The following is a 24,873-nucleotide window of genomic DNA, read 5'->3' on the forward strand; positions in this document are numbered from 1 at the left end:
CCTCTTTTGTACAGATAATCTCTACCAGTTAGTTCTTGCAATGTTTCACTATGGGGTCAGACAAACGCCAGGGCACACAAAAACAAAATGTCACAAATATAAAGCTGGGGAGAAAACAAGAGAGATGCAGGCAAAATAGATAATTTCCATTTTCATCAAATATAGAAGATTTAAAACATTTTCCCTCAGAAAACATATTTTAGCGGGAAAGGAAAAACTAAAAGCAAATACATTTCTAAAGCAATGATGCCTTAAAGCAAAGCTTTTGTGTCAATCACATTGAAGGACCATCAAGTTTTGGCAGCAATCCAATTAGTGTTACTTAGGAGAGCTGTGGCATTTGTCCCTGCTGAGATTTAGGGTTTCAGTTTAGGATGAACCTAAACATATGCTCAAAGTCCTCTTCTGTCAATAATACTGTTTCAAGTATATAAAATGCCCCGTGCAAAGCAAACCTGTTCTCCTGAAGGATGCCTTTGCACCGAAGTAGACCTGTATTGACCTAGTGTGCAAAAAGTATTCTTGAACTGAGTATTCAAGCTGAAGCACAACATGCAATTGAGGAGACTTTTCCTATTTATCCTACAACTATGGAACAAAGATGAGCATTAGCAAAGACAATTATGCTTTAGTAGTGAGAAGTAATTTTTAGTAAATTTTAGGTACTCGGAAAAACTGAGATTTGCTAAATGTATTGAGATCATTAAATGATGCCTGCAGGAGACTGGAGAGTGATATTTATTTATATGTTTATTTTTTCCATGCAATCACAAGCTTTTTCCATACACACTTAGAGAAGAATAGCCTTGTCTACACTCTCGACTTACTGAACACTGCTCAGAAAAATATGAGTGGCACTCATCCTTCTGCTGAATAAACATCTTTAATATTATTTCTGTCAATTGTTATCACACTTTCAAAAGGGCAAAGAGTTCAAGCTGTTTTGTAGATCCATTTTTGCAGGAACCCAAATAGTCATAATCCGAAGTTTAGCAACAATGAACTTTCTACTGTCTTTCTGGCAATATCTTTAAGTTTTGTACTTTTTTTGTTCATTATACTTTGGAATATGACATGATCTGTATTTTAAAAACACATAGGAACTAACTGCTGACTTCCCAGAAGGTTAGCTAGCAAACGGACCAAACACAGAGAGCTTACCTTGACAAGGGCAGGGTACTGTGTCGCATCTTTTTCCAATGGCAAAATCTCAAAGTTAGTAGGAATGAACTCATTCTTCATCGGAAGCTTAAATTTCCCATTCAAGTCAGCATTTTGCCATTTCTAGACAAACAGCAGAAACAATGAGGCTAAGTATAATTTCTGCTTAATTAATGGATATATACTTATTTATTTTATGCTTTGACAAATGATTTTAAAAATGTGTTCCATTAGCTTATGTGTAAATACTATTAAGATAACAAGGAAAGAGAGGAATATCTATGAAACCAAGCTGGAGCAGGCTATCAGCAGCATGAAATGCTCCAAGGAGGAAGACAAAAGATAAAAAATCATTTTGAGAACTTTACAGTAGATTGGAAGGTGATTCTATGCCTCATCTTTTCTGCTACTGCAAACTCTAAAACAAAGTATTAAAGTAAATACATAAGCAAGAATTCTAATCAAGAACACACATATGGGCAAGCTAAAGGAAGTGAAGTGTTCCTATGCAATATCTGTTCAAAACACACTCAGCAGGTCCAACTTGGCTCTCGGGTATATTTTACAGCCATCTTTTCTCAAAAGAATAGATCAATAACAGCTTCAATAAGGATTTGCCCACCTCCTTTGTTCGAGTTTTTATTTTTAGCTCATTTAATTGACAAAATATACTCATTTTCTAAGTTGCAAAAATCAATTTCAGAAACACGTTACACATAGCAGTTGTAAAGCGATTCTTTTCATAAGAACAGGTTAGTTCACTAACATTTAATAGAGACTTCTAAGTTTTAAAAAGTTAACGCTTATATTTTTAAGTAGCCACTGCATATTATAGATCTTTTATAGCAAAAATGGTGCAACATTCCCTGTACTTAACATGGTTTAAAACCATTACAATCTAGCTGTCCTATGTAATAAACATTTGAAATCTAAAGACTAACATAAGATCCTTACTTCTCATAATATTAAACACCATTGTACAATTTTCATACTACATATAGCAGCAGATTTAAGTTCTCTCTTCAACTAAATGGAAAATCAGGCAAAGAACTTCTCAGTCTTTCACTTGCAGATATTAGAGTGTCTTATACATTTTAACATGCCTTAATGACTTCATCAGAAATTGCTTCTTGCTTGTACTGTGTTCCATACCAGTCTTCTGTACGATCAGTTTTCCCTTCAAAAGACTTGGAAACTATCGCAACTCTGAAAACAAAGAGACAAAGCACTTTGGATGAATGAGTCCAAGAAAAGACCGAGAAATTATTCAGAGCACTATTTCTGTTCCATCCCTAGAATGCATTTATTTCTGGAAAAGGTCCCTGGACAGTTACAGAGTACATTTGGATGGCAAGTACACGTATACTGAACGACACACGAAGGTCAACCATGAAATCAGGTTATCAGCATCACTTAATTTTACTGTTTTTCTAAAGTGTTACGACCTAGAGTTACAAACAAGTATTGTTGCAGTAAATTTCTATTTTTAGACTTTATCCTTGTTCCAGAAAACACAGAAAGTAGTCCTTGAGAAGTGACTACAACATTATTCATACCACCTATATCAACACTCAGATATGTGAAAATAGCAACTATGGAAATTTTATTCCAGACCTAGTGTTTTAGATTACATTATTGCAGTCTCATTCTCTCATTCATAATCTGTTAGGAAGAGAGTTTCTTCATTTAGTACCATTCTCATATTCTTGTTTTAGACTGATACCTGTTTCTCCCCCCTCCTCTCTTTTTTTTTTTTTTTTTTTTTTTTTTTTGAGGGGAAGGGAGGAAAAGCAGGAAGGTTAATTTATTTTACAGTCAATATAACAAAATTCTGCTCAATTAGAAACCTAAATCATAGAATATCTCTAGTTGGGACTCATAAGGATCATCGATTTCAACTCCCTGCTTCTCACAGGACTACCTAAAACTAAACCGTATGACTAAGAGCATCATCCAGATGCTCCTTAAACTAAAGAATACACCTAAATAAGAAGAAAACCAGAATAAAGAAAATTACAAACTTATCAGTATTTTTTCAGTAGTCTGCATAATAGGTATCAAGAAAAGTCTAATTTTTTAAACAACCTACAACACAAAGTTAGTATCCAACAGAAAAAAGTAACTAGCTTTAAGAGTAAATAGATGTTTAGAAGAATTCTGAAATGGTCAAAAAAGGTAGCACAATTACCTTCTACATAAATTTAACAACCTCTAGATGCTGAATAGCACAGTAACGAACTTTGTCAAATCTTGTGCAGATGGCTGCACTGCACAGTAAAACATCAAAATATATGCAATGTAAGTGTTCTTTTTTTAAATCGCAGTATCTTCAGGCCAGGAACATTCTGTTGTGTATTTCTAATGTGCACAGCAAAGTAAATCAAAACAGGCATACGGATGTGCCTCAAACTACAATATTTTACTTTACAAACATGTTAATGGAGAATACCTTTGGGACGAATTTGGCAAAACATTGAGAATTTTAAATATGTGGGCTATTAATATTGTAAATGCCTATGTCCTCATCCCTCCTTTTTCATCTAACGTTTACGCAAAAATGACTAAATGATCCAAGAAGGCTGAAGAAAATAAGATTCTGCTGTATTTTTTCCTAGATTCCCCTATTATGAACATTTTCAAATTATTAACAATTGAATCTGTGCATTGCATTTTGAGTAGCAGGAGACCAGCGGGGTAAATAAATAGCTACCATTAGGTGCATTCAAATAAATGTCAAGTACATCTCAGAGTCACATGGGACTGTAAAGACACGTTCTCTAGCAATAGATTAAAAAACTGAAGAATGACTTGTACCACAGACTGTCTAATTTTGAGACAATATTTTAAATCATCCACACTAAAGAGGGCTAATCAAATCTCATGTTGCAGGGATGCACATTTCCTCTGGGTTGAGGAAGGGAGAAATTTTTACTCCTGACCTTTGAAAGAACCACATGATTAGCATGAACATGCACACACATACACAAAACAACTCCTGCTCATCTGCAAAAGTTACGCAATATCCAAACCACAATGAGAATATTCATCTTTAAGAGATCTATTATTTCATCTCTCATTGCAAATGGCAACAGAAATGGTTAACATTTTTATTGTGACTTCATATAAAATGGTTTCATATCTGTTTGCATGTTACATCTATTTCATTTTCTGTACAAAAGGAACAATACTAAATAAATATTCAGCCAAGAACTAAGCACTTCAATCCTAGAGAATATTTTTCTTGTAATACAGCAGATGCTAGCTCGGTCAACAAGGCAGAATCTATTAGAGAGATTGTAGTTTACATTAAAATGAGCCATAAAAATATTCTATTACGTTTTGCATTTTAACTTGGACAGCTGGTAAGCAAAAACTATCATGTACAGATGAAGTTGCTAAGAGAGTATAAAATCCATAAAGTCTATTAGAATTTCAGAGCAACCTACCAGGCCTATGCATCCATTAAATAAAATATAATTTAAAACAAAAAAAAAGTCTTAAGGTAAAAGATTATTCTGGTAAAATTCCAATAATCATGCTGTTTGAGCAGCATGACAAAGGTGTTTTACAGTAAAATACACCGATGTCTGTTATTTGACATTCCCTCCTTCTATCTTCCAACACACCGACACTCAAGCAGTAGTGACAATCCCAGCACCCAAACATTTGCTGTAGGAACATACTAAAATGAAAGAGCTAAAAATAATTCCGTCTGCTCAATGTATAGAGAATGTAATTGTGGAAATCAACACCACAATTCTACAAGCAGTTCTGCTTCAAGGGATCCTCCTGCCCTCCCCATACCCCAAATCACTACCGGAACAATTACTTACGCTTTGAGCTCTCACACCCACAACCACATGAAACAAACCGAAAGACATTTCATCTGCCCAAGACTTACAACCTAAACCAAGATACAAGCACCAACTGCAATGAATACCAGGACAGGAAGAGAAGAGGGGAAAGGAAACACCAGAGGTAGAAATATAAGGCAATGGAATTACTTAAATGTATCATGATGCATCTTTAAAGTTACTAATTATGTAATGTTACTTTTGCTTTTTGTTTCTGTTTTGTGCTGTATAGCACTACGAGCATCCACATGGTTTAAGACAGAGTCAAAATGCACTGGAAAAACAAGACAAGGCATCAGGTAATCTTTAATAGCACCTGCTTGTAACATATTTAAGTTCAACCAGTGCAATTATGCTTCTGAGCCCATTCATGAACATGGAACACAGCTGAAACTATAAATGCAATTTACTTCCGTATGTACATTCTTGTACATGCAAGCTGTTGTCCTCGGTTATGGTCAATTTTCAAAAACAAGCACAATTTCTATAATGTGATACATTAGGACACCATCTTGTTTTTCACTCTCCTGAAATCTAAAATGAAGCTACAAGTGACAGATCCACAGGAGAGTGTGACTTGGGAAGAGAATGTTTGCTTTAAAATTCATGTACTTCCAGGAAAGATTATCAACTATTATATTCCACATTCACATAAGAAAACTTATGCTTCTAACAGTGAAAAAGTAATAGACTTCGAGACCACAGTATTTGTGGTATTAGTAACAGACACAAAGCAAATTTGTTGCAAAAAAATGAATTTATACTTTAAAAGGAACAATTGCCCCCCCTCTTTTTTTAACAAACTAATTTAAAATTTGTCTTTCAAATGCATAAAACAACATGACTGAGACAAAACCAGCAAAAGTCGATTGGTTTATAACTTCCCCCCAAAACATCAGTAAAACTGATGTGAAGCCATATAGGCCACATAGACTGTTCAAAGCAACTTCCACACAAATCTCATTAGAAAACAGGATAAGAGGGGAACCCATATGCAGAGAAATATTGCTGGGATGCAGCACTCTCATCATTCTGCAGAAATATGAGTTATTTGTTAGGGTTGAGTAAAACTAAAATCACTACAAACACAATGGTTTGTGGGGAGAAATAAGTAAACAAGTTACGGTTTTCAAAATCTTTACTCAGATACAATGCAAGTAAAAAGTAAACACATTCTACATTTGTAAAATGTTTATCATCAGGGATAACCAAAATAACCGTTTGCTCTGTATCTGTGTAATTCCAGCCCTTAGAAATTTCTGTATCAACATTTTCAGCATTCATTCTATTTTTCTTCCCTCTAGGATATTACTGGCTCTGCACTTCAGCTATCAAGAGAAGAAAAAAGTCCATTTACTACCCAGGGGAAAATGTTCCTTAGTTGCTTAATCTGATGAGTCACTAGCTTCTCAGATTTTAATAAGAGCATTTCTTCTGCAGATATGAGGGGGAAAAAATGGTATTGGAAATGATGGGAAAATTACATTTTTCAGCTAAGATTGTGACACACGCCAAGTCTATTCCCTTATCTTCACAGATGGCTGGCAAAACCCAATGCAGTTTGAACAAGCAAAAATGATACTTACATCTTAAAAAGGTTTCTCTCTTAGGGAAATAAAGCAACTAAACCCAAGAAGTAGCGTGCGCCCCCACAGAGGGGAGGAGGAGATGAAAACTTCCTGCTATGGCTCAGTCAAACAGAAGTACATATGGATACTCGCTACCATCTGCGAGTATGGATATTTTTCCATACTTTTTAAAAACACAGTTTGTTAAGAAAATAACAGTTGAAAAGGTAAACTTTTAAAAAACACATTGAACAGTAGTCTCTAACTGTAACTTTACCCCAATATAGATATACCAAGAGAAGTCCTTAGTGTAGGGGAATTTCAATAGGATTATGAAAAGGAAGAATTCAAATCAATGGAAATTAAACCATTGCAAGACACAATTTATGCAAGGCATAAAAAGAAAAAAAAAAAGGGAAAAAGCCAGGCGAAGTTAGGATGATGTGGCACATACTAATTCTTTCATAAAAAGGGCGAATAGAAAGGTAAACATAAGCATAAATATCAGTCAGCAGCAGATAACCAGAACACACATAGATATTTAAAAGCAGATGTCCACTGTTTTTTATTAGCATATACAACTAGTTCAAGCAAAGACAAAAGAAGAAAACGAGCTACTGGACTGATAGTTTACTGCATGTATACAGATACAGATGTAATAAAAACCACTAAAAGAAGAGGGCATCCTTTTATTAGCATCTGTAATCTCAACTCATTGTTTCAAGAGAGCCCACTAAAAAAGCAAATCCACAGTGGCTTTCTTGAATCTTTGTAACATACCATATAATCACTTTTAGTAGTATATAACCATCTTTTCCCCAAGATATTTATTTTTTACAGAAATCTGAAATAAAAGATACTATAAAATTATGTTCCTTGTTATATTTTACTCTACTTTGAAGTATCTTAGTCAAGTGTAATTAGCTCAGATTTTAAAACATCTGATGCCCTGAATAAAAACATGTAATTCCCACTAAAACTGAAAGGACTTACACTTTTACATCTGAGAAAAATAAGCTCGCAGTATTATCCTAACCAAGCTACACAGAAAAACTGTATCATTTAGAGAAGCAGGAAAAAGCAACATGACATTTAAGAATCTCAGATTTGGTTTGATGTTTTGGGTTTCCTTTTTTACGTTATAGTTTTAGAGAAGACAAATAGTCTGAACTTAAAGAGAACTAAGATGTGAATGTATAGCTGTTGTGGCAATGGGAAACACTAGCATAGTTTTAGTCAACACATAATCCGCAATACCATTACTCTGACACATAGCATTCAATCCCAAACATGCCTGCTGCTACATCATTACAGGCCTCCTGTAGACCTCACTAGACCTATGTTGGAATATTAATGCTTTGCTGAATTTGCTGGTAGAACTGCATTTAATCAGGCTTTGGTCACTCTCTAGTTTGTACATATTTATATTTAAGCCTCAACAGGACAGCTGTGGGTATTACCATCTTTAAGCCCTACTAAAATCTCTGCAACCAGAAGAATATATAATTTCTTTAACAATAAACTGAAGAGGCCATAAACCCACGTATATTCCAGTTCTGAAAGTCCCTTCATCTCCCAATATTTAGCTTTTTTATTCAAATGCTTAAAATTACATAATCATTATAATCCATAACTGAGGTAAAGTGAAGACACAATGTGGTTAGTCCTGAGGGAAGATTAAACACAGCATGTTTCCTCCAGCACCCAAAAAACCACACAGTAACAACAAGCTAGAAGAAAGGGTGAGATCTGAGACTCCATGGATTCCAAGATTCCATGGAGACCCCTACACACAGAAGTTACTAGATGACCATCCGCCCCGCTCTGATCACAAGCTTTCTGGATTCAGTCACCATCTCTCTTCTGTTACGAAAACCTGGAGCCTTTCCTGTACAGAAACACACACCTATTCTATCAAATGGAATTCCCAAAACACCCCCACCCCTGTCCCTCTCCAGTCTAAAGGTACTTACTATACTTTGCTACTTGAAAACTCACATACGCAGCATTCAAAACAGGTCGAATTTGAAAAGCTGAGATGAAACAACTGTCTCCATTATCTGAAGGATCAAAGCTTCCCAGTTGCTTCATATACTAAAGCTGATCATCTTCGGCTGGTATTTGCTCTGTATGTGTTCCATCTCGAAAAAAAGTCCTTGTTTTATTTAAAATTAATCCACAACTACCAAGTGCAGAGAATATTGCCATCTCCAGCAAGTCACTTTGTGAAATGTGAGAAGACTGATGTAACCCTACAAAATTACTATAAATAAAAGATACATATAATAGCCAACAATTCTCTTCCTTGGTTACTAATGTTTCAAACAAGTTACGGCTAAATTCCATGTCTTTTTAGAAGTACTTTTTCCTCTCTAATAATATTCTTGTTCATCTTGCCTTTTTTTTTAATGAGGACAAAGAGGAACACAGAATTACAACTGCAAGTATAAACTTACATTAACTAAAATAAAAGAACATTGTGAAACAGCTATGTTTACTACATATTTGAAAAAAGCACACCATGTAACATTCTAAATTGTTCTAAATCTTATTACCACTATTCCTGTGCTTCTGACCGCATTGTATAGACTTAATTTTCTCCCTCTACCTGCATTCTCTACACTTTTCTTTCTCACACCAGTAACTTTTGAACAAGTTAATAGGGCTATTTTATGCTGAAGTCCTGTCAGCCGGAAGGGCGTCCTAAAAGGCTGGCACAGCCAACAACAGGAGTAACACAGAAAGCTGAGGAGTCCTCTGTGGCATCTGATAAGCTTAAAGAGTCTATGAATGTATTTGCATATATTTATTTCCTCTAGCGACTTTTGAAAATTTAAGCAAGCAGATGCTTTGGAAGTTCTCTGGCTAACTGAACAAAGACCCAATTTACACTACAAAAGGTATCCCTCCCTAAGATAATATTGACCATTTTCTTGTAATGTTAAGAGCCACATTTTAAAAGCTATGTGAAGCTATAATAAACATCAGCTCTGATTAAGCACCTGTAGCTTATTTACTAAATCAGTATGAAAAATGGTTTACATATTGCTTGTAAATAATTCTAAATACAGTCAAAAGTTCATGTGGAATTTGATTAAGCCTTCTTCAGAGAAGTAGTAACTATATATTCTCTCTTTCAATTACTTCAACAGTGTTTATGTTAAGCTCTTGTATCAAATTTCCAGTAAGTTGCATGGTAGATCAACATGAAAATACATTCAAAATATAAGTATTTAATACAATAGAAAAGAGAACCCGGAAATTTTCTTTAAAGTAGTGTTTGTTCAAAATACGATTTCTCAAAATACTCAAGCTTCAGTTGCAGTATCCCACACATGTTACACATAGATGCACACCCACACACAAAGATATAGGCTCTTCTTTAAAAGGCATTAATTCCTATGGCAACTACTGTCACCGAGACAGGCAGCTCCATTTATTTTATCATTACTCATATACGCCTAGAACTATCAGAACCCCGTGACATTTGCCAATACAGTTCATAATCCAATTTTATACTACTTTATCCAATAATTATTAGAAATACACCATCTTTTGAAAATAAAGTAGCATGCATCTTAAACTAAATGAATATATAAGACAGATTATTGTGAAAGTTTCTGCATGAATCCACTGTAACACAATTTCAGAAGGCTGAAATATATAAACTCTAGAAATATATGAACACATGTCCCACTGTCCTTCTATATCCAAAACTGTCTGAAAATTGCAATTTAACTTACCGAACATTTTCTGGTCTCAATTTATCCAGTACCATCTCTATTAAATCAGGCCTGAATTCTTCAAGCAAATATTCAGCAGCCAAAACTTCTTCTATAGGATAATACTAAAAAACAAAGCCCAGAAATATGTAGATGAATTAAACAAAAACTAAGCATGAAAAAAACTACATTTTTGTAAAGGAAATAAAAGTGTACACTTCTGGCCTCTAAATCTGTATTACCTTGGTAATTTCAAATTAGAAGTGCATAGATGTCTTAAAATCTCTCTCTTAGAACTAAACAAGATGGAGTAATGCTCTAACTATGCAATCATATTTCTCCTATAGTGGGTAATTTTATATCCTGCATATTACCATTCTTTTACCTTGGAATATTTTATGTCTCAATATAAAAAGTCACTCACCTTTAAATAATGTTTTGAATTAACTAAAGTAAAAATAACATGGTAAATGCTGACCCCTGGAGGATATTTTTAAAGAGCAAACAATACCAAGTACTCGCTAGAGTGCATATTGGAAAAAACAAAACATAACAAAGAAAAAAACAAAACAAAACACACACTAACATGCTAAGACTTTTAGGATTCTCTAAGAATTCGATTTTTATTTACAGTAATTTAAAGGAAAGCATATTTCAATTATCTAAAAGTATAATACAAATTTACATAATTTTAATTCAATTTTTTTTAGGATCAAACTGAAAATCTTTTATGGTACACCACAATTTAAGAAGAAAAAACAGTTAAGCTTCCTCTGAATATGATACATGTGGTTGACAGGAAAATTTTGTTGACAAACATCTGTTTACCAAGGGAAAAATACCAAGTGACCTAAGCACCAAATACTTGCAGTTCGCCAAACAGGTATACTTTTTTTGACCAGAATTATTATAAAATGGCTTCTGATTTACATGCATTATACAAAAAACTACAGTGGAATGACTTCCAGAAAATAAAGTAATTTACACAAAGGATTTTGGAAAAGAGAAGGGAGGCGGGGGACAACCAAGGACAATGAACCAAACCTGTGTTACAAAAAAATTCCAATGCGAATGTGAAAGATCCAGAATTTGAAAGGTCTTGTCAAAAAGATTGATCATACACTAAAGTATGCTCATTAAACTACATTCTACATAAATGGCTAAGCAGACTAAGCAACCTCAATCGAAAATTTTAAGTAATCTGTGCACTTCTAACCTGAAATTACCAAGGCGATAGAAATTTAGCAACTAGAAGTGTACGCTTTATTTCCTTTACAAACACATGCCACAGTCTACCCACCAACCGGAACTGAAAATAAAATTTGATTACTTTGCTATTTTTGTATTGCTTGAGCAGAAGGGTTGGACAAGATAACCTCCAGAGGTGCAGTCCAACCTGAACCATTTTGTGATTCTGTGATTACTTTTCAGCAAGGTCAGAGCATAATGCAACTAAACCAGACTAAAACTATCTACATACAACAATTAGATTAAAATGAAATGTTTGAAATGATACAATTAAGGACACAAAACAAAACAAAAGGAAAAGGGTACTGCAAACCAAGGAACAACTACCTGGAAAACATCAAGCCTACATGACAAATACGAAATTTAATTTGACAGTTAAGACCTTAGTGGTGACTCCCTAGATCACCACAAATGTGCTTTAAAGATGATCCTCTGTTTTGTCGAATAAAAAGGTTTTTAAAATCCTTTTGGTAAATACGTAACAATTTATGACATTACATTTACTCATGCTAACTTATACACAGGTTCTTCTCCAACTTAGGAAAATCAGCTATTATTTGTAAGCATATGAGATCACCAAAAAACAGTTCTAGCTTGGTTAATTCAAAGTATAAACTTAGTGTGACTCAGAGACAATAAAGAGAACTAGAAAAGTTCAAGCAACTAACAGCTGAATCAGAATTACCATTCATACTGCAAAGCACAGCAAAAGAAAAGCAGTGAAAAAATAAAAGTTCCGAAGCAATACCGTGCTCTTTGGAACACTGCTGCCAACTTCCTGGCCTGATTTTTGGAAACAGCAATTGGAACTGGGAATGATCCAACAAATACAGACCACTGAAAGACTGTTTCAGAAGTCCATTTGTGAAAGAGTTTTTATGCATGTGACAGAACAAAAGTAAGAGACAACATCTCAAATGGGAGCTCCTTTAATTATCCATTTATATGTTTTCAATTCAGTCTAATGCTTTTTAGTAAACAGAAAGACAATTCTACAATTAAAGATCTTTATTTTAGACTTTATGAATTAAAGGCATAGGAGCATTAACAGGAATTCCTGCAAAGAAACTAAAAATGCATCTGAGTAGATGTAGACATTAGCTGTGCAACGGAGAATGGTTGCTGTGTATCAGTTGCATGAATTTCACTAGACAAAAAAAATCTCTGCCTAAATCTTCCCTTAGTGCAAAATGAGGGAACTGAATTTTGCAAGAAGTATAAAGACCAAGTATAAAGCTACATGACAATTCTTTCAGTACCAATATGTAATCACATTAGCAGAGTCAAACTTTTATCATTTTCTATCTTAATACAAACATTTCTGCTTACTGCAGTATTTCAACATTGTTAACTACGGAAGCATTTAGAAACACAGTGGTTGTGTTTACGAGAAAGTATTCTTTATCTAATATTTCCCTAGAGAATATTTAGCTATCAGGTAGACACAGAATGACAAGGTACATATGTCTTAAGAAAGACTGAAATAGATCAAATAGCAACTCCAATTATTATAAAATCAGTTCTACCAAGTATTGAAGTATAAATTGTAGAGTGAAGGAAATGGGACTTCTTGACTGCCAAAACTAAGATCTGTGCAGCCTATTAGCTTCATAAGCTCAAGAACTGCAAACAACCTTCACAAATACCTGTGTTTATTAGGAGTATAATCAAACATACTAAGTGACTACCATATGGTAAACAAAATAAAACCAAACAAAAACCCAAACAACAAACCAACCCCTCCACACTTACATGCAACATTCCTGCAAGCTTTGATGTATAACCTCGTGGTCGTTCTTTATCTTTAAATCTGAATGCCACGGCATTTAGATCCTAGGAAATAATGTAGGAAGGGTTGAAAAGCATATATTAAAGACAATTTTAAGAATAATTATGGGCTACTGAATTCCTTTTATAAAAAAGAAAAGGAAGAAGTTTTATCCATTTTATAGTTGTTAGGTACCTAACACAAAGTTTTCAGTAATATTCAATTTGCACGAAACTCACAAGCAATTTCAGATAGTCTCACAATGTGAAGTGTTATACAAGTCTTGTAAGTCCTGTTCATCATTAGAGATCTGTCCCATAGCTCATATATTTAAATTTCCTGATAATCTGAACACACACCAACTTTGATACAACTAATGCATAGTGTTCCAGTACAATGTTTGTTGTATGTTAATGAACTGAAGCCTTTCCCTTTTCCTTTTTTGTTCCTTTTTTTCCAGCCAGACAAAAAGTAAGTTTAGACACACAAAAAGTATGTTTCTTTATGCTGTCTTAGCCACAGAAATAGAACACATCATTCTTAGAATACAATGGCAAGGATGAATTAAAGAGATCTAAGACTATAAAGCAAATGAAAAGGACAGTCCATCCTTCTGTGAAACAGTGCAGAGGGTCTGGTTAACTCAACAATTCAGCTGGAAAATAAACTTAAAAGAAGATTCTTTCACAAACTAGTTTGCGAGCTCTTCTGATACCTCACAGCCTCAGGAGTGCTGGGGCTGATACAACAGGAGCAAGGAAAAGACACAGGGACTAGATGGGAGGATGAAGATCTTTCAGATCTTATATTTGTCTACAACGATAGTGAAACAATTCTACTGGGACTTTTAGCAGAGGGTAAAGAGACTTCTTTTACAGGCATACAGTGTCAAAGTGCAAGAAACAAAGTTAATGCATCTGCAGAATTTCTGTGCTTAGACAGAAGAGACTGGACAGTTTTGACCAAATAAAGCTAAGATGGAACAAAACATCTTTAGCCAAGTATTTGTAGTAAACTAATTAGACTATATATAAAAATAAAGCTGTTTTTATTTCACACTTGCACTGAGAAGTGCAGTACTATTTAATTCTAATAGGATACTTTACATTTTTGCTCTGTGCGCACTGAACCATACAGAATTATAAGAAGCATGAACAGTTCAGCAAAGACTGAAGTGTACAGCCAAAGTACTCCATGAAAAGCTTTAGTTCACATCTCAAAAACGCAAGAAAACAAACAGCAGATTAAATGTCCTACTGCCTTTACAATCTCAACTACACAATTTCACACATTAAATAAGAGAGGGGTAGAATAACAGCCATTTCAATTTTCAATTCAGTGTTACCCCCCACAGCAAGTGCTTGTTCCCCCTCCACCTTCAGTGAGGACTAAGGAAGGTTATGCAAAACCCTTGCAGACAGAATAAGATACTTATTCCTCCACATCGATTATGCTATCATAAAATATCAACTCATAGCTCTAGAAAAGCATTTCGCATTTACATTAAGACAATATATTCTCAATGTACTTGTCATTTGTGTCATGTTGCATCCACAAAATGAATGAACTTAATCACCATGCAATTACTAAAGGCTATTTCCACAGACAAGAAATCTATTTCTACTTAAAAATTTGTAAGAATACAACCACTGCATATTTCAAGTACCAATCACTGTACCTTGCACTCTTGAAAAACCCATTCTTGAGGTCCTTCTGTACGTAGTTTTTGAATATACTGAAACATGTGCAAAATAATATCTTCAACATGCACTGGAAAGAAAAAAATACTTGCTTAATAGTTCACCCAGTTCTGCACAAAGAAAAAATTATGATGAACACAAATATGTAAGGTTTTATTTTGAATTACACCCTGATACACCAAGATATTTAAGTACATATGCAATCCCACGGGCAAAGTTAAAAATGTTTTTCTGAGACATGAATTTAAGGTAAGTATAAGCTAATTCTGAGAACTGCATTGAACATCTTATGTTAAGATATTGATTTATAATATGATTTAACTCAGGTCTAAAGAGTATGAATAAGAACACAAAGGGATTAACAGCTTTTCTTTTAAAGAAATTTAGTTTAAAGTATTTAATTAAATACTTTAATATAACCTCAAATAAGTTGGTTTCTTATGTTAGATGAAGTGTGTTAACATACCGAGAGGATCTAAACACAGAAGAATAACCAGTTAATTAAAATTAATCAGCTTTCAAGCTATAAACATAATTAGTCTCTTTGGATACAAACACAAACTCATCAGATCAGGAATAACATGGAATGCAGACATAGTAATTCACTTACGAAGTCCTTCCTCTGTCAAGTCCACATTAATGATGAAAAACATGAAACCTCTCGCACCTTCCTTCTGTCCTCCAACAAGAGTATTTACCCATCCTATGAAATCAAAATAAAATATATTATGTAATCATATCTGTAACAATTTATGCTACTTTTCTATGATTCAGCAACATTAAATTACTTCCACTGTTTGGAACACAGTGATATAAAGAAAAATAGTGAAATACACACTCTTGTAGTCTTCCAGACACTAAGGGACCTGACAGTAGTCTCTACGTCAGTGATAGAGACAAGATCATTATGTCAAAGTTCAGAAAACTCTCTAAACATGGGTAGATAAAGGAGAGCACAAGAAATAATAGCTTCAGTAGTCGAGAGTGCCTGTTATTTATTTTTACCCACCACAGAAACAAAAATGAAGTGCAAAATGACTTACAATTCAAACTACTCAGTTGGAGGCTTTAAACTTAATATACAGAGGTCAATTTTAAGTGAAATATAGCTAAGCTTTAAAACATTGTGTAATAAATTATTTTTTCATTCTTTACCTTTGAAGAGCTTACCTTTGGCTTTAAGCTCTGATAAAAGACTCCCTGGGCCTTCATGCCCAATCAGGTGACCAAGGTAATGGCCAGGGTTTGATTTGTAGTACTTCTGAAGGTCTGGTATAGGAAATGTGACATAAAGATTTCTAATGTCCTTAATAGGTACCACTTTGTAAAGTTGCTGGGGAGGGAAAACAAAGAGATCCAAAAACAAAAGGAAACTCACATTATTTTATTCATCTCAAGAGCACGTATCATGTTCCCTTCACATACACACATTTTATTACAATACGTTTGTAATCACAAAATCTTGAGAGTAAAGGTATATCGCTTAGCTACATAACTTAGGGCACCACTTTAGCCATTCATGATGCAAACAAAGAGAATTAATTATCTCAGTTGCTTACAGCTGCAATCAAATGTAGAACCTTTACTATAAACTATACAAAACTATACTACACACTCAGTATGGAAAGGTGGGTGGAAAACTAAGAAAGAAATACAAAACTTAATAGGGTCAGTGACAGAAAAGCAGTGAAGTGAAAAATGTATTAATGAAACACAAAATGTGTCATTTAAAGTATACACTCCTAATGGAAGATGTGTCTCTATACATACCCGAAGATGTTCTTCTTGGAAAGGATGTTCAGGAAACTCTGGTATAGGGACGTTTTTATTCTCTACTTCTGAAAATAACTTTACCACTAAGCAGGTCAGTTCATCCAAGGACTCTAGAATAAAGAAACATTGGAAAAAATATTATTATGCGACGATTCTGGCAAATTTTTATTTTGAATATTCTTTGAGGTAGACATGAATTATACATAAAAGTCATTTTAATGGTATTATGATTATTAATTTCGGAAAGAAAATCTATACTAATACTTAAGTTTTGAACTATAATGTGCTATAAGCACCATGCTTATTAAAGAAAGGCTTCAACCATGATTAAAGTAAATTCTGCAACCAGAAAAAACATCTTTAAATTTTACTGATTAATCTAAGCTGGAACTGAAGAAAAGACACACGCGATATTCAATATTTACAAAAATAAACATTCCACAAAAAGCTTAAGGGACATGGAACTACAGCTGCAAATTTTCCTGAGTTAAAGCATCTTAGCCAAAACTTGGATTTCCTTCAGCCTCAGCTCACCTCCAGCACTTCATGTACACTGCGAACCAGGGTCATCTGTCCTCACTGCCCCAAAATTTCACATACGTGTGACCTGTTCAAGCACTTCTACTTTGACAACCATTCTATTTCAGTCTGTGATTCTAGTACTCTCCAAAAATGAGAGGAAGACCATTTGTGGAAAGAATTTGATGCTATGCATGAATTCACATAAATTGACCTACACTGGTTTTGTTGAAATAATGCCTTCAAAATAGCTATCTGTTTAAAGAAATGCATTTTGGAGCACATCTCAAAGTGAGAATAAGATAAGGAAGACTCATCCATCAAGTTTTTTAGTACAGGCCTTTCAAGAGTGTGCATTGAAGAAAAAAAACCAGGCATTTCTTAGATGCCCCAAAGTACAACCTTAATCCTTGAAAGCCTTCAAAAAGCAGTCACCTTGTTGGGCAGAACAATCCCACTTAGATTTAGAAGGCAGAATCCTGCCCAACCTAAGTGTGCTCCTACACTAAACTGACAGAACTACGCAGGGAAAAAAAAAAAAACAAACACAAAACCAAAACCGATGCAAACCAAGATGTCACTGCACAATAAATAAAATTCTGTGAACTGCATGTACTTCTATTAAAGATATTATTTTGTATCCACATCAGCAAAATACACTGTCATTTAAGCTTTACAACTACAGTGAGAGTTTACTCCAGGACAGATTTCCAGTCACCATGGTGATTCTTACTGAAAAAGTTTCCATTTAAAAGTCTGTTTGTGAACTGCTGCACTAAAGCTGTTCTATGATTACTCAGTGAACTTTGCTTTCAATTAGATTAAAAAATTAATTTAATTTTAGCAAACTTTAGAATATCTATTACTGTTTACCAGAGAAATTATATTCTGACTCCCCTACCAATTTTACTGGGATTTTAATTAGTTTTTCATTACATGTATAAAGTGGTGGGGAAATCAGCGAATTATTAGGCTGCATACAGCTTTAGACATCCATTTATTTCCAAACACACAGGAGTAGAGAGATCCTGGGGGACCTGCAGTGTGCAACTCAACACATTTTTGTGTTGTAGAATTTCTATTTATTTATTTATGTATTAATTAGTAGTACTACTACATTGATAGCAAGGTATTCCAGCAGTTTTTTGCAGTTTGCTTTTTAAGGATGGAGTCCCTGAAAATTAAGAAGAAGGAAAAAAAAAAAAAAAAAAAAAAAAATCAAGAACATGGAACTTGGAAATTTTCAAATTTGATGCTAGAAGTAAGCCCTCAAACAGCCAAATCAGTCACTAATACAAAGCCTTCTGAAAAGCAACTGCATAGCTCTGCTTGAACAAATAACAGTGAGAAAAGGTATGCGTCTTTTCAGGGAAAACAAGATTGCACTTTCATCCAAATAGCATCTCACTATCACAGTGACAACTACTTAAGTAAGGTACATTTTGTTAATCAGTTTCCTACTCAGCATCCTGTTAACAGATAGTTGTAAAGGAAGATTTCACTTTGCTAATGAATTTTATTCCGTTCATACTCACCATCTGAGCATTATTGTAAAACACCATATAAATACCAGTCTGCCAGCATATTTTCAAAAGCAATCAGTTTTCAACACGCTGTTATTAAGCTTTTGGCAAACCAATGTAAAATACCATCTCAACTGTGAAAGATTTTAAACAGCTGGAACCTCTAAAGATAATTCAGAGTTAAACTGAAGTAAAGGCTTTTAATCTAAATGTTAAGTTAGGTTTATCCTTCGAGAATACAGAAATTTTTGTAGTGGAAGTATAAGTCTAAAATACGAAAACAATATCAAAAGCCCTCCCAACATGTGAAACCAGACAGGTGTCAGTCTTCATAAGACAAGCATACAACGACAGCAACTGCTGACTTGATCGTGGATTTTAAATTTTCAGCTTATTTTTTCTACTGTAACCTTATAAGCACATAAATTTATACATTGCATGTTGCTTTGGAGACTTCACTAAACACAATTTTATGTTCGGTCAGACTGCACAAGCTTTACTTTTTTCCCTTCTGTAGATTTTCAGACACTTGCACACACTTCATTTTCTTCAAACATAAATATATGTAAAGTCTTACTCAACCAACAGAATAAAACTCACCTCTTCCTAAGACACAAATAGCCATTAAATTTGATGAATAATAAGTAGAATGGAACTTCAATAGCTCTTGTCTTACATCTATTCCTTCTTTGGTTGGTCTAGTTTCCAGAGTGAGTTTGTTCCCTGGAACATAAAAAAAAAGTTTAAAATACTTGATGTTTATGAATTCACAAATCAAAAAGAAAAATATAAATTAATAAATCTGTTTTCCTCCAGATGTATAGTAATTTTTAAAATAATTACTATACATAATAAGTAAACTGGATCAATACTGTCTCAGCCTATCAGAGACAATAAATACTTCCACTCTCAATCTGCACAGTCCAAAAAGAAATGAGGATGCTTCAGTCTTCCAAATTCATATTTTTAATTTGAATGGCTTATTTAAAAGCAATGCAAGTAAGCCCACGCTCTAATTCAGAAGAACAACATTCTCCTTTGGCATATTTGGAGTAGGTTTTACCCCCATACACACACTCCTGTCATAGGGATCACTGTGTGAAATTATTTGTGGCAATACGTACCACAAATTATAGCCTAGTATATTAAATGAAATAAATAATTACTAATTCATAAACATGATTTGTAGTCATGACTGTTCAGCTTCTGCTTCACAAACGGCTGAGCTGTTGCTGCAGTAAAGGACCAGGACTAGAGAGGAAGAGAACTACAACTCTCCCTGCATAAGCAGAAGATACCAAACTTCCTTCATTAAGTTATCCTCCTGTTAATTAGCGCAATCTTTTCATCAACATCAAACTTTCAATAATTTACTCTAAGGACATACTCCACATTTCTAGTCAAAGCAGAACTTAGTAAAGGTAAGAACTTGAAACAACAGAAGAATTAAGAGTCTACGAAGAGCACACTGGATTTTAATCAATGTCACGTCCCATTACTACATGGACACACAAAATGGTCAACAGAATCTACAGACCAGAACTGCAAACTAATACTTCATCCGTTAACTTTGAGATCAGTAACTCCCTTAAACCACAACCAGACCTGATAGAAAAGAGATCAAGGAATGAAGAGGAAGAATAAGGCAAGAAAATATAGCAGAAAAGTTGACTTGTGTGTTTATAGGCAAAAAAGCAAGAAAAGACTGTGAGAGCATGCCCACTATGTGTATATGCCCAGTGTGCAAATCCTACAGTCATCGATATAAGCTAATACAAATCAATGAGGCAAAACTAGCTAAATAAATAATGTAAGACAAGTTATTGTCCAGATGTTTGGTGATTAGATACAAGTCTAATTACAACTGCAACAGTCAACAAATCATCATAGAGAGGCTGACTGAAGCAATATATTGCTTTAATTTTCAAAGTTCACATGTGAGTAAAAAAAAAAAAGGATTCCTAATGACACCTAAAAATGATAATGAGGGTAATGTATTTAAAATATTTTGTCTATATTCCTCACCAGCTACAGACAAATGAAATGCAGAAGTGTTAGATACCATACTGTGTTCATTCCCACAGAATGAATACATAGGTTAAAATAAAATCAAATAAAGGTAAAGCTTTAGCTCAGTAACTGTGCTGTTACAGTAATGGAGCACATTAAGAGGCAACAGTCAGAAGACACCTTGTAGATGTAGGAAAATGGACATTAGACAGTGCAAAAGTGCCTGGGAAAGTACTTGACACTGTTGAGGGTACTGATAGAGAAGAATTACCACCACAGGCATTAATTCAGGGAGATGGATGAAGGGTATCTGGGGACAAAAAGCAGATCCTAATGAGAAAACTGAAAGATTGAAGTGCATTTGTTTCTCTGGACAAATAAAGAGTAATAGAAGGTTTTCTAGCAAAACAGACTGCATAGCAACAAGAAGTGACCTGAAACATCAAATGGAGTCATTCCTGGATTCTGCTAGACAAACAACATCTCAGCTGGTCAAAACAAAACAATAAGAAGGATGCCAACTGCAATTGTCATGAAGACCGTATCATAGTTGTCATCTCTTTGGGTAAATAATAAACACCAAAGCTGGGCCCTATTTCAGCAAAGTCAGATCTACAGGAAGGCTTTGTGCTTTAACTTAATTTCAGAATCAGAGCCTAATCTAAGAAGAAGTGAGTACAACTATTGCTATTGAATTTAAGCACATTTCAGGTATACTCCCCAGGAAAGTATTTCACTTGTGTCACCTATAAAGCCTTCTCAAATTGTAGAAAACTATTTCTGCAACTTTCATTTATGTTTTCTAAGCACTACATAGAAATTAAATAATCTCCTCAGTAGCAGAGATTGCGGAAGGTAGTTTGCATGCTTGCCTGCCTATCAATATGTACTTCCCAAGACTTTATTTTCAAATGTTCCTGTCTGGAGAATGCATTTACAGTTTCCTTGTTTGAGATAGCCTCTCTTTATGAGTGAGCAGAGTAACACATGCTCCTGTAGCAGCTGGCTACCAGCCCCTCGACTATGCCCTCCATCACCAGGTGCAAAAATATTATTCCCTTTCTTGAGACGGAGGAAGAAACCAGTCCTTAAAGCCCATTATCTGCCCTCCCACCACCCTACCGTAACCAATATTTGCATCGACTATTCATCCAGCAAACTGACCCAGCCACAAAACACATTAATGCTCGAGGATTAAACAGCGCAGTGCGTTAATTAATAAACCTGTTACTTTGACAGTTTCAAAAATAAATTCATGTAGAAAATAACTGATATGAAAACAAATAAACAAAACCCAAACATTTAAACTTTCGCCAAAGCATCAAACATTTGTGGTTTTGACCATAACCATGGTATCTTACTTTGATGCTTTTTAAATTGAGGTTTTGGGGTGTTTATTTTGAATTGTTACTAAGCATTCTGTGAATAATAAAGCCTGAAAAAAAACTACAGCCATAAGACTGGAATTTATCCAAGACTGTTTTATCTATCCATCTACTACTGTCCTGCCTTATGAGTAAGATTTTGTTCTTCTACTTTTACTCAATAATTTTCACATTACTTTGCTGATCTTTCTGATTCGACCTAGTGATTATCAGCTAGTCCTTATGCAATAGTATTTAGCAAAAAGAGCACGTGGCTAACAACAATTTAAACACCCTTCATTCACTCTGCTATGCATGAAGACTTAACAGTACCAAATTATGACAAATCCAGTGATTGGAAAAGAGTGTTCACTGCAGTAATTATCAGAGTCATAAAGGATGCTTCATCACTGTACTGCAAGTCTTGGATCACTCTGTTTCTTGTTTTAGTCTAGCTCTGTTTGGTCTATGATGTGGAAAATGTGATAAAGCACCACAATAAACATGTATGGAGAGGAAAAAGGGGAATTGTTTCAGTCTGTCTTTAACAATTTTACATAAACAATAATACTATGTCACACAGAACTCCAATGAATAGATAATTATATCCTCACAAACCTGTTCCAAATTTACTGAAAGGATGACTGGGATTTCCAGTAGCTTTCTCCAACTGAAATAACCTCCAGGCATCATTCATCAGATTCTTCTCGTGCTCAGAATCAACAGCATTCACTTCCCTGTCTTTGCAGCTTTCATCAAACAAAGGGCACAGGAAAAACTGGGCAAATCTACACAGAAAAATTTGCATTCCAGTCAAGAGTATTGTACATAAATGGTAAGAGAAAAGTATGAAGCTTGGTACCTCCTGAAAACAGCAGAATATATTATTTTTTTAATGCAGAACTTAGAAATTCTGTAACCATTTTGACACCGATTCATTATCTTTATTTCTCAATTTCTTTATCTATAAATACAGACAACACACTCATCATATAAGGTACTACAAGGATCAAGGACCTTGCATCATAATTCTTAAAGTTTCTACTGTTTCGAATTTTAGCTGCAAGAGGCTCTTAATCTCGCAAATCAAATCGGTCTTGTCAGACATCCAGGGAAAATCCAAAGGGAAAAGCCACTCTTTACTTCAATAGCTATACACCTTTCAATTTCTGACCCCTTCCACAAAAAGCAGAGATTTCAGTGAGTTCCCTTCACTAAAGGCATCCTAATATATTTCTAGGCTTCATCCTTCCTTTGCCATCAGTGAAATACAGATCCTATGGGAAGTACAGTATTTGACTACATAATCAGCGTATTTGCATAATGCATAAATTCATGATCATTCTGCACCCCACATTTCCAGAAATATTCAGCATAAACACAACCTTTGAACTTCAAAAAATCTGCCTCAATGAAGAACTCTGCTAGCTGAAAAACTCTGAGCAAAACTTTTGAACTTAAAAACATCTGGTATCAGTTTTAACAAAAGATAGTGTTCTCAACCCTTTCTTTAATATCATAATGATAAAACTACCAAAAAACTTTTACACAATTTCAAATTCCATCTATACAAGAAAAAATAGGTATAAAAAAGGTGTTTACCTGTCTAGTGCACCTTCTAGATGTTCATGTGACACATCAAAGTAATAGTTGGTATGTTCTCCACTTGTGAAGGCATTTGAGCTCCCGGCATGCTCACTAAGAAACTGGCTATACTCATTCTCTTTTGGATATTTCTTGGTTCCCAGGAACAGCATATGCTCACAAAAATGACTAAGCCCAGCAATGTTGGGGGGATCAGACAATGATCCTGCAGGAGGAAAAATTTCATGTAACTATTCATAAAAAGTAATACTAAAGCTTTAAGTCTTTAAAAGTGCTTTATATTCCAATATGTTGCCTCAGGCAATTATATCAATTCTGTACATGTAAGCAGACACTTGTGCAGCTATTGTCAACTAAACTCAATCTTTAAAAAAAAAAAAAAATTAGAATGAGCAACTGAACCAATTAGTGTTTCAAATCGCCTCTCCACATCAGCCCACAATGCCTTATAGAGACAATTTTTCAATTGAAGTCCATGACTCATAATCTGTAAAGACCTGGCAGATCACAATGTTCTGACTTCTATATCTTGACTTTAATAACTGCTCTGTTTTTGTTAAAAGGCAGCAATTGCTAACCACAATCAAGGAGGTATTTATCCTGTGGTTTACAGGATGAGTGATAACCTGTAGTTGCCTAAACACAAACAGCTATTGAAGACCAGCTAGTAGGTATAAAAGCAGACAGATCAAAAGACAACAATGATGTGCAAGAATGGAAGCCTGAGTCTGGTAGTCCTGCTTTGGAGTGCGCTATGACATGCAATGGAACAGCAGAGACAAAGGCAACTGATAGATCTCCTCCAGTACATGTGCAGGAGCTGGATGCTGCAGTTGCCTATTACTGTCGTAGTTCCTAACAAAACCACATTTAGGATCCTCTGAACTAGGTAATGATTTGGGACAGCCACCTCCATAAAAGGCCAGAATTTTTCAAAGTTACTTTACTACTTCTGTCCTAACAACAGCAGGAAGAGCTCCCAACTGCAAACATGGCAAGAGGATACTTAGGTAATATGTGTGTGCATCATCATTTCCAAGCAACTGAGGAACTACACA

The 24,873-nt window shown here is 34.7% G+C and overlaps 1 protein-coding gene across 4 annotated transcripts in view; it reads right to left on the reverse strand.

The window, feature by feature from the left end:
* IDE (insulin degrading enzyme) overlaps nucleotides 1-24,873 on the reverse strand; it is a 66,222-nt gene that overhangs the window by 29,857 nt on the left and 11,492 nt on the right. For all 4 annotated transcript variants that reach the window (XM_065638598.1, XM_065638600.1, XM_065638597.1 and 1 more), the window contains exons 3-13: nucleotides 23,813-24,020; nucleotides 22,829-22,998; nucleotides 19,437-19,559; nucleotides 16,792-16,904; nucleotides 16,192-16,354; nucleotides 15,632-15,724; nucleotides 15,000-15,091; nucleotides 13,306-13,386; nucleotides 10,327-10,430; nucleotides 2,265-2,367; nucleotides 1,162-1,284 (exon numbers count right to left, since the gene is read on the reverse strand). In XM_065638598.1, coding sequence (XP_065494670.1) covers nucleotides 1,162-1,284; nucleotides 2,265-2,367; nucleotides 10,327-10,430; nucleotides 13,306-13,386; nucleotides 15,000-15,091; nucleotides 15,632-15,724; nucleotides 16,192-16,354; nucleotides 16,792-16,904; nucleotides 19,437-19,559; nucleotides 22,829-22,998; nucleotides 23,813-24,020 — 1,373 coding nt within the window. The remainder of the gene's footprint in view (nucleotides 1-1,161; nucleotides 1,285-2,264; nucleotides 2,368-10,326; nucleotides 10,431-13,305; nucleotides 13,387-14,999; nucleotides 15,092-15,631; nucleotides 15,725-16,191; nucleotides 16,355-16,791; nucleotides 16,905-19,436; nucleotides 19,560-22,828; nucleotides 22,999-23,812; nucleotides 24,021-24,873) is intronic.

The sequence above is a fragment of the Caloenas nicobarica genome, chromosome 7 (genome assembly GCF_036013445.1).
Source record: "Caloenas nicobarica isolate bCalNic1 chromosome 7, bCalNic1.hap1, whole genome shotgun sequence".
Lineage (NCBI taxonomy): Eukaryota > Metazoa > Chordata > Aves > Columbiformes > Columbidae > Caloenas > Caloenas nicobarica.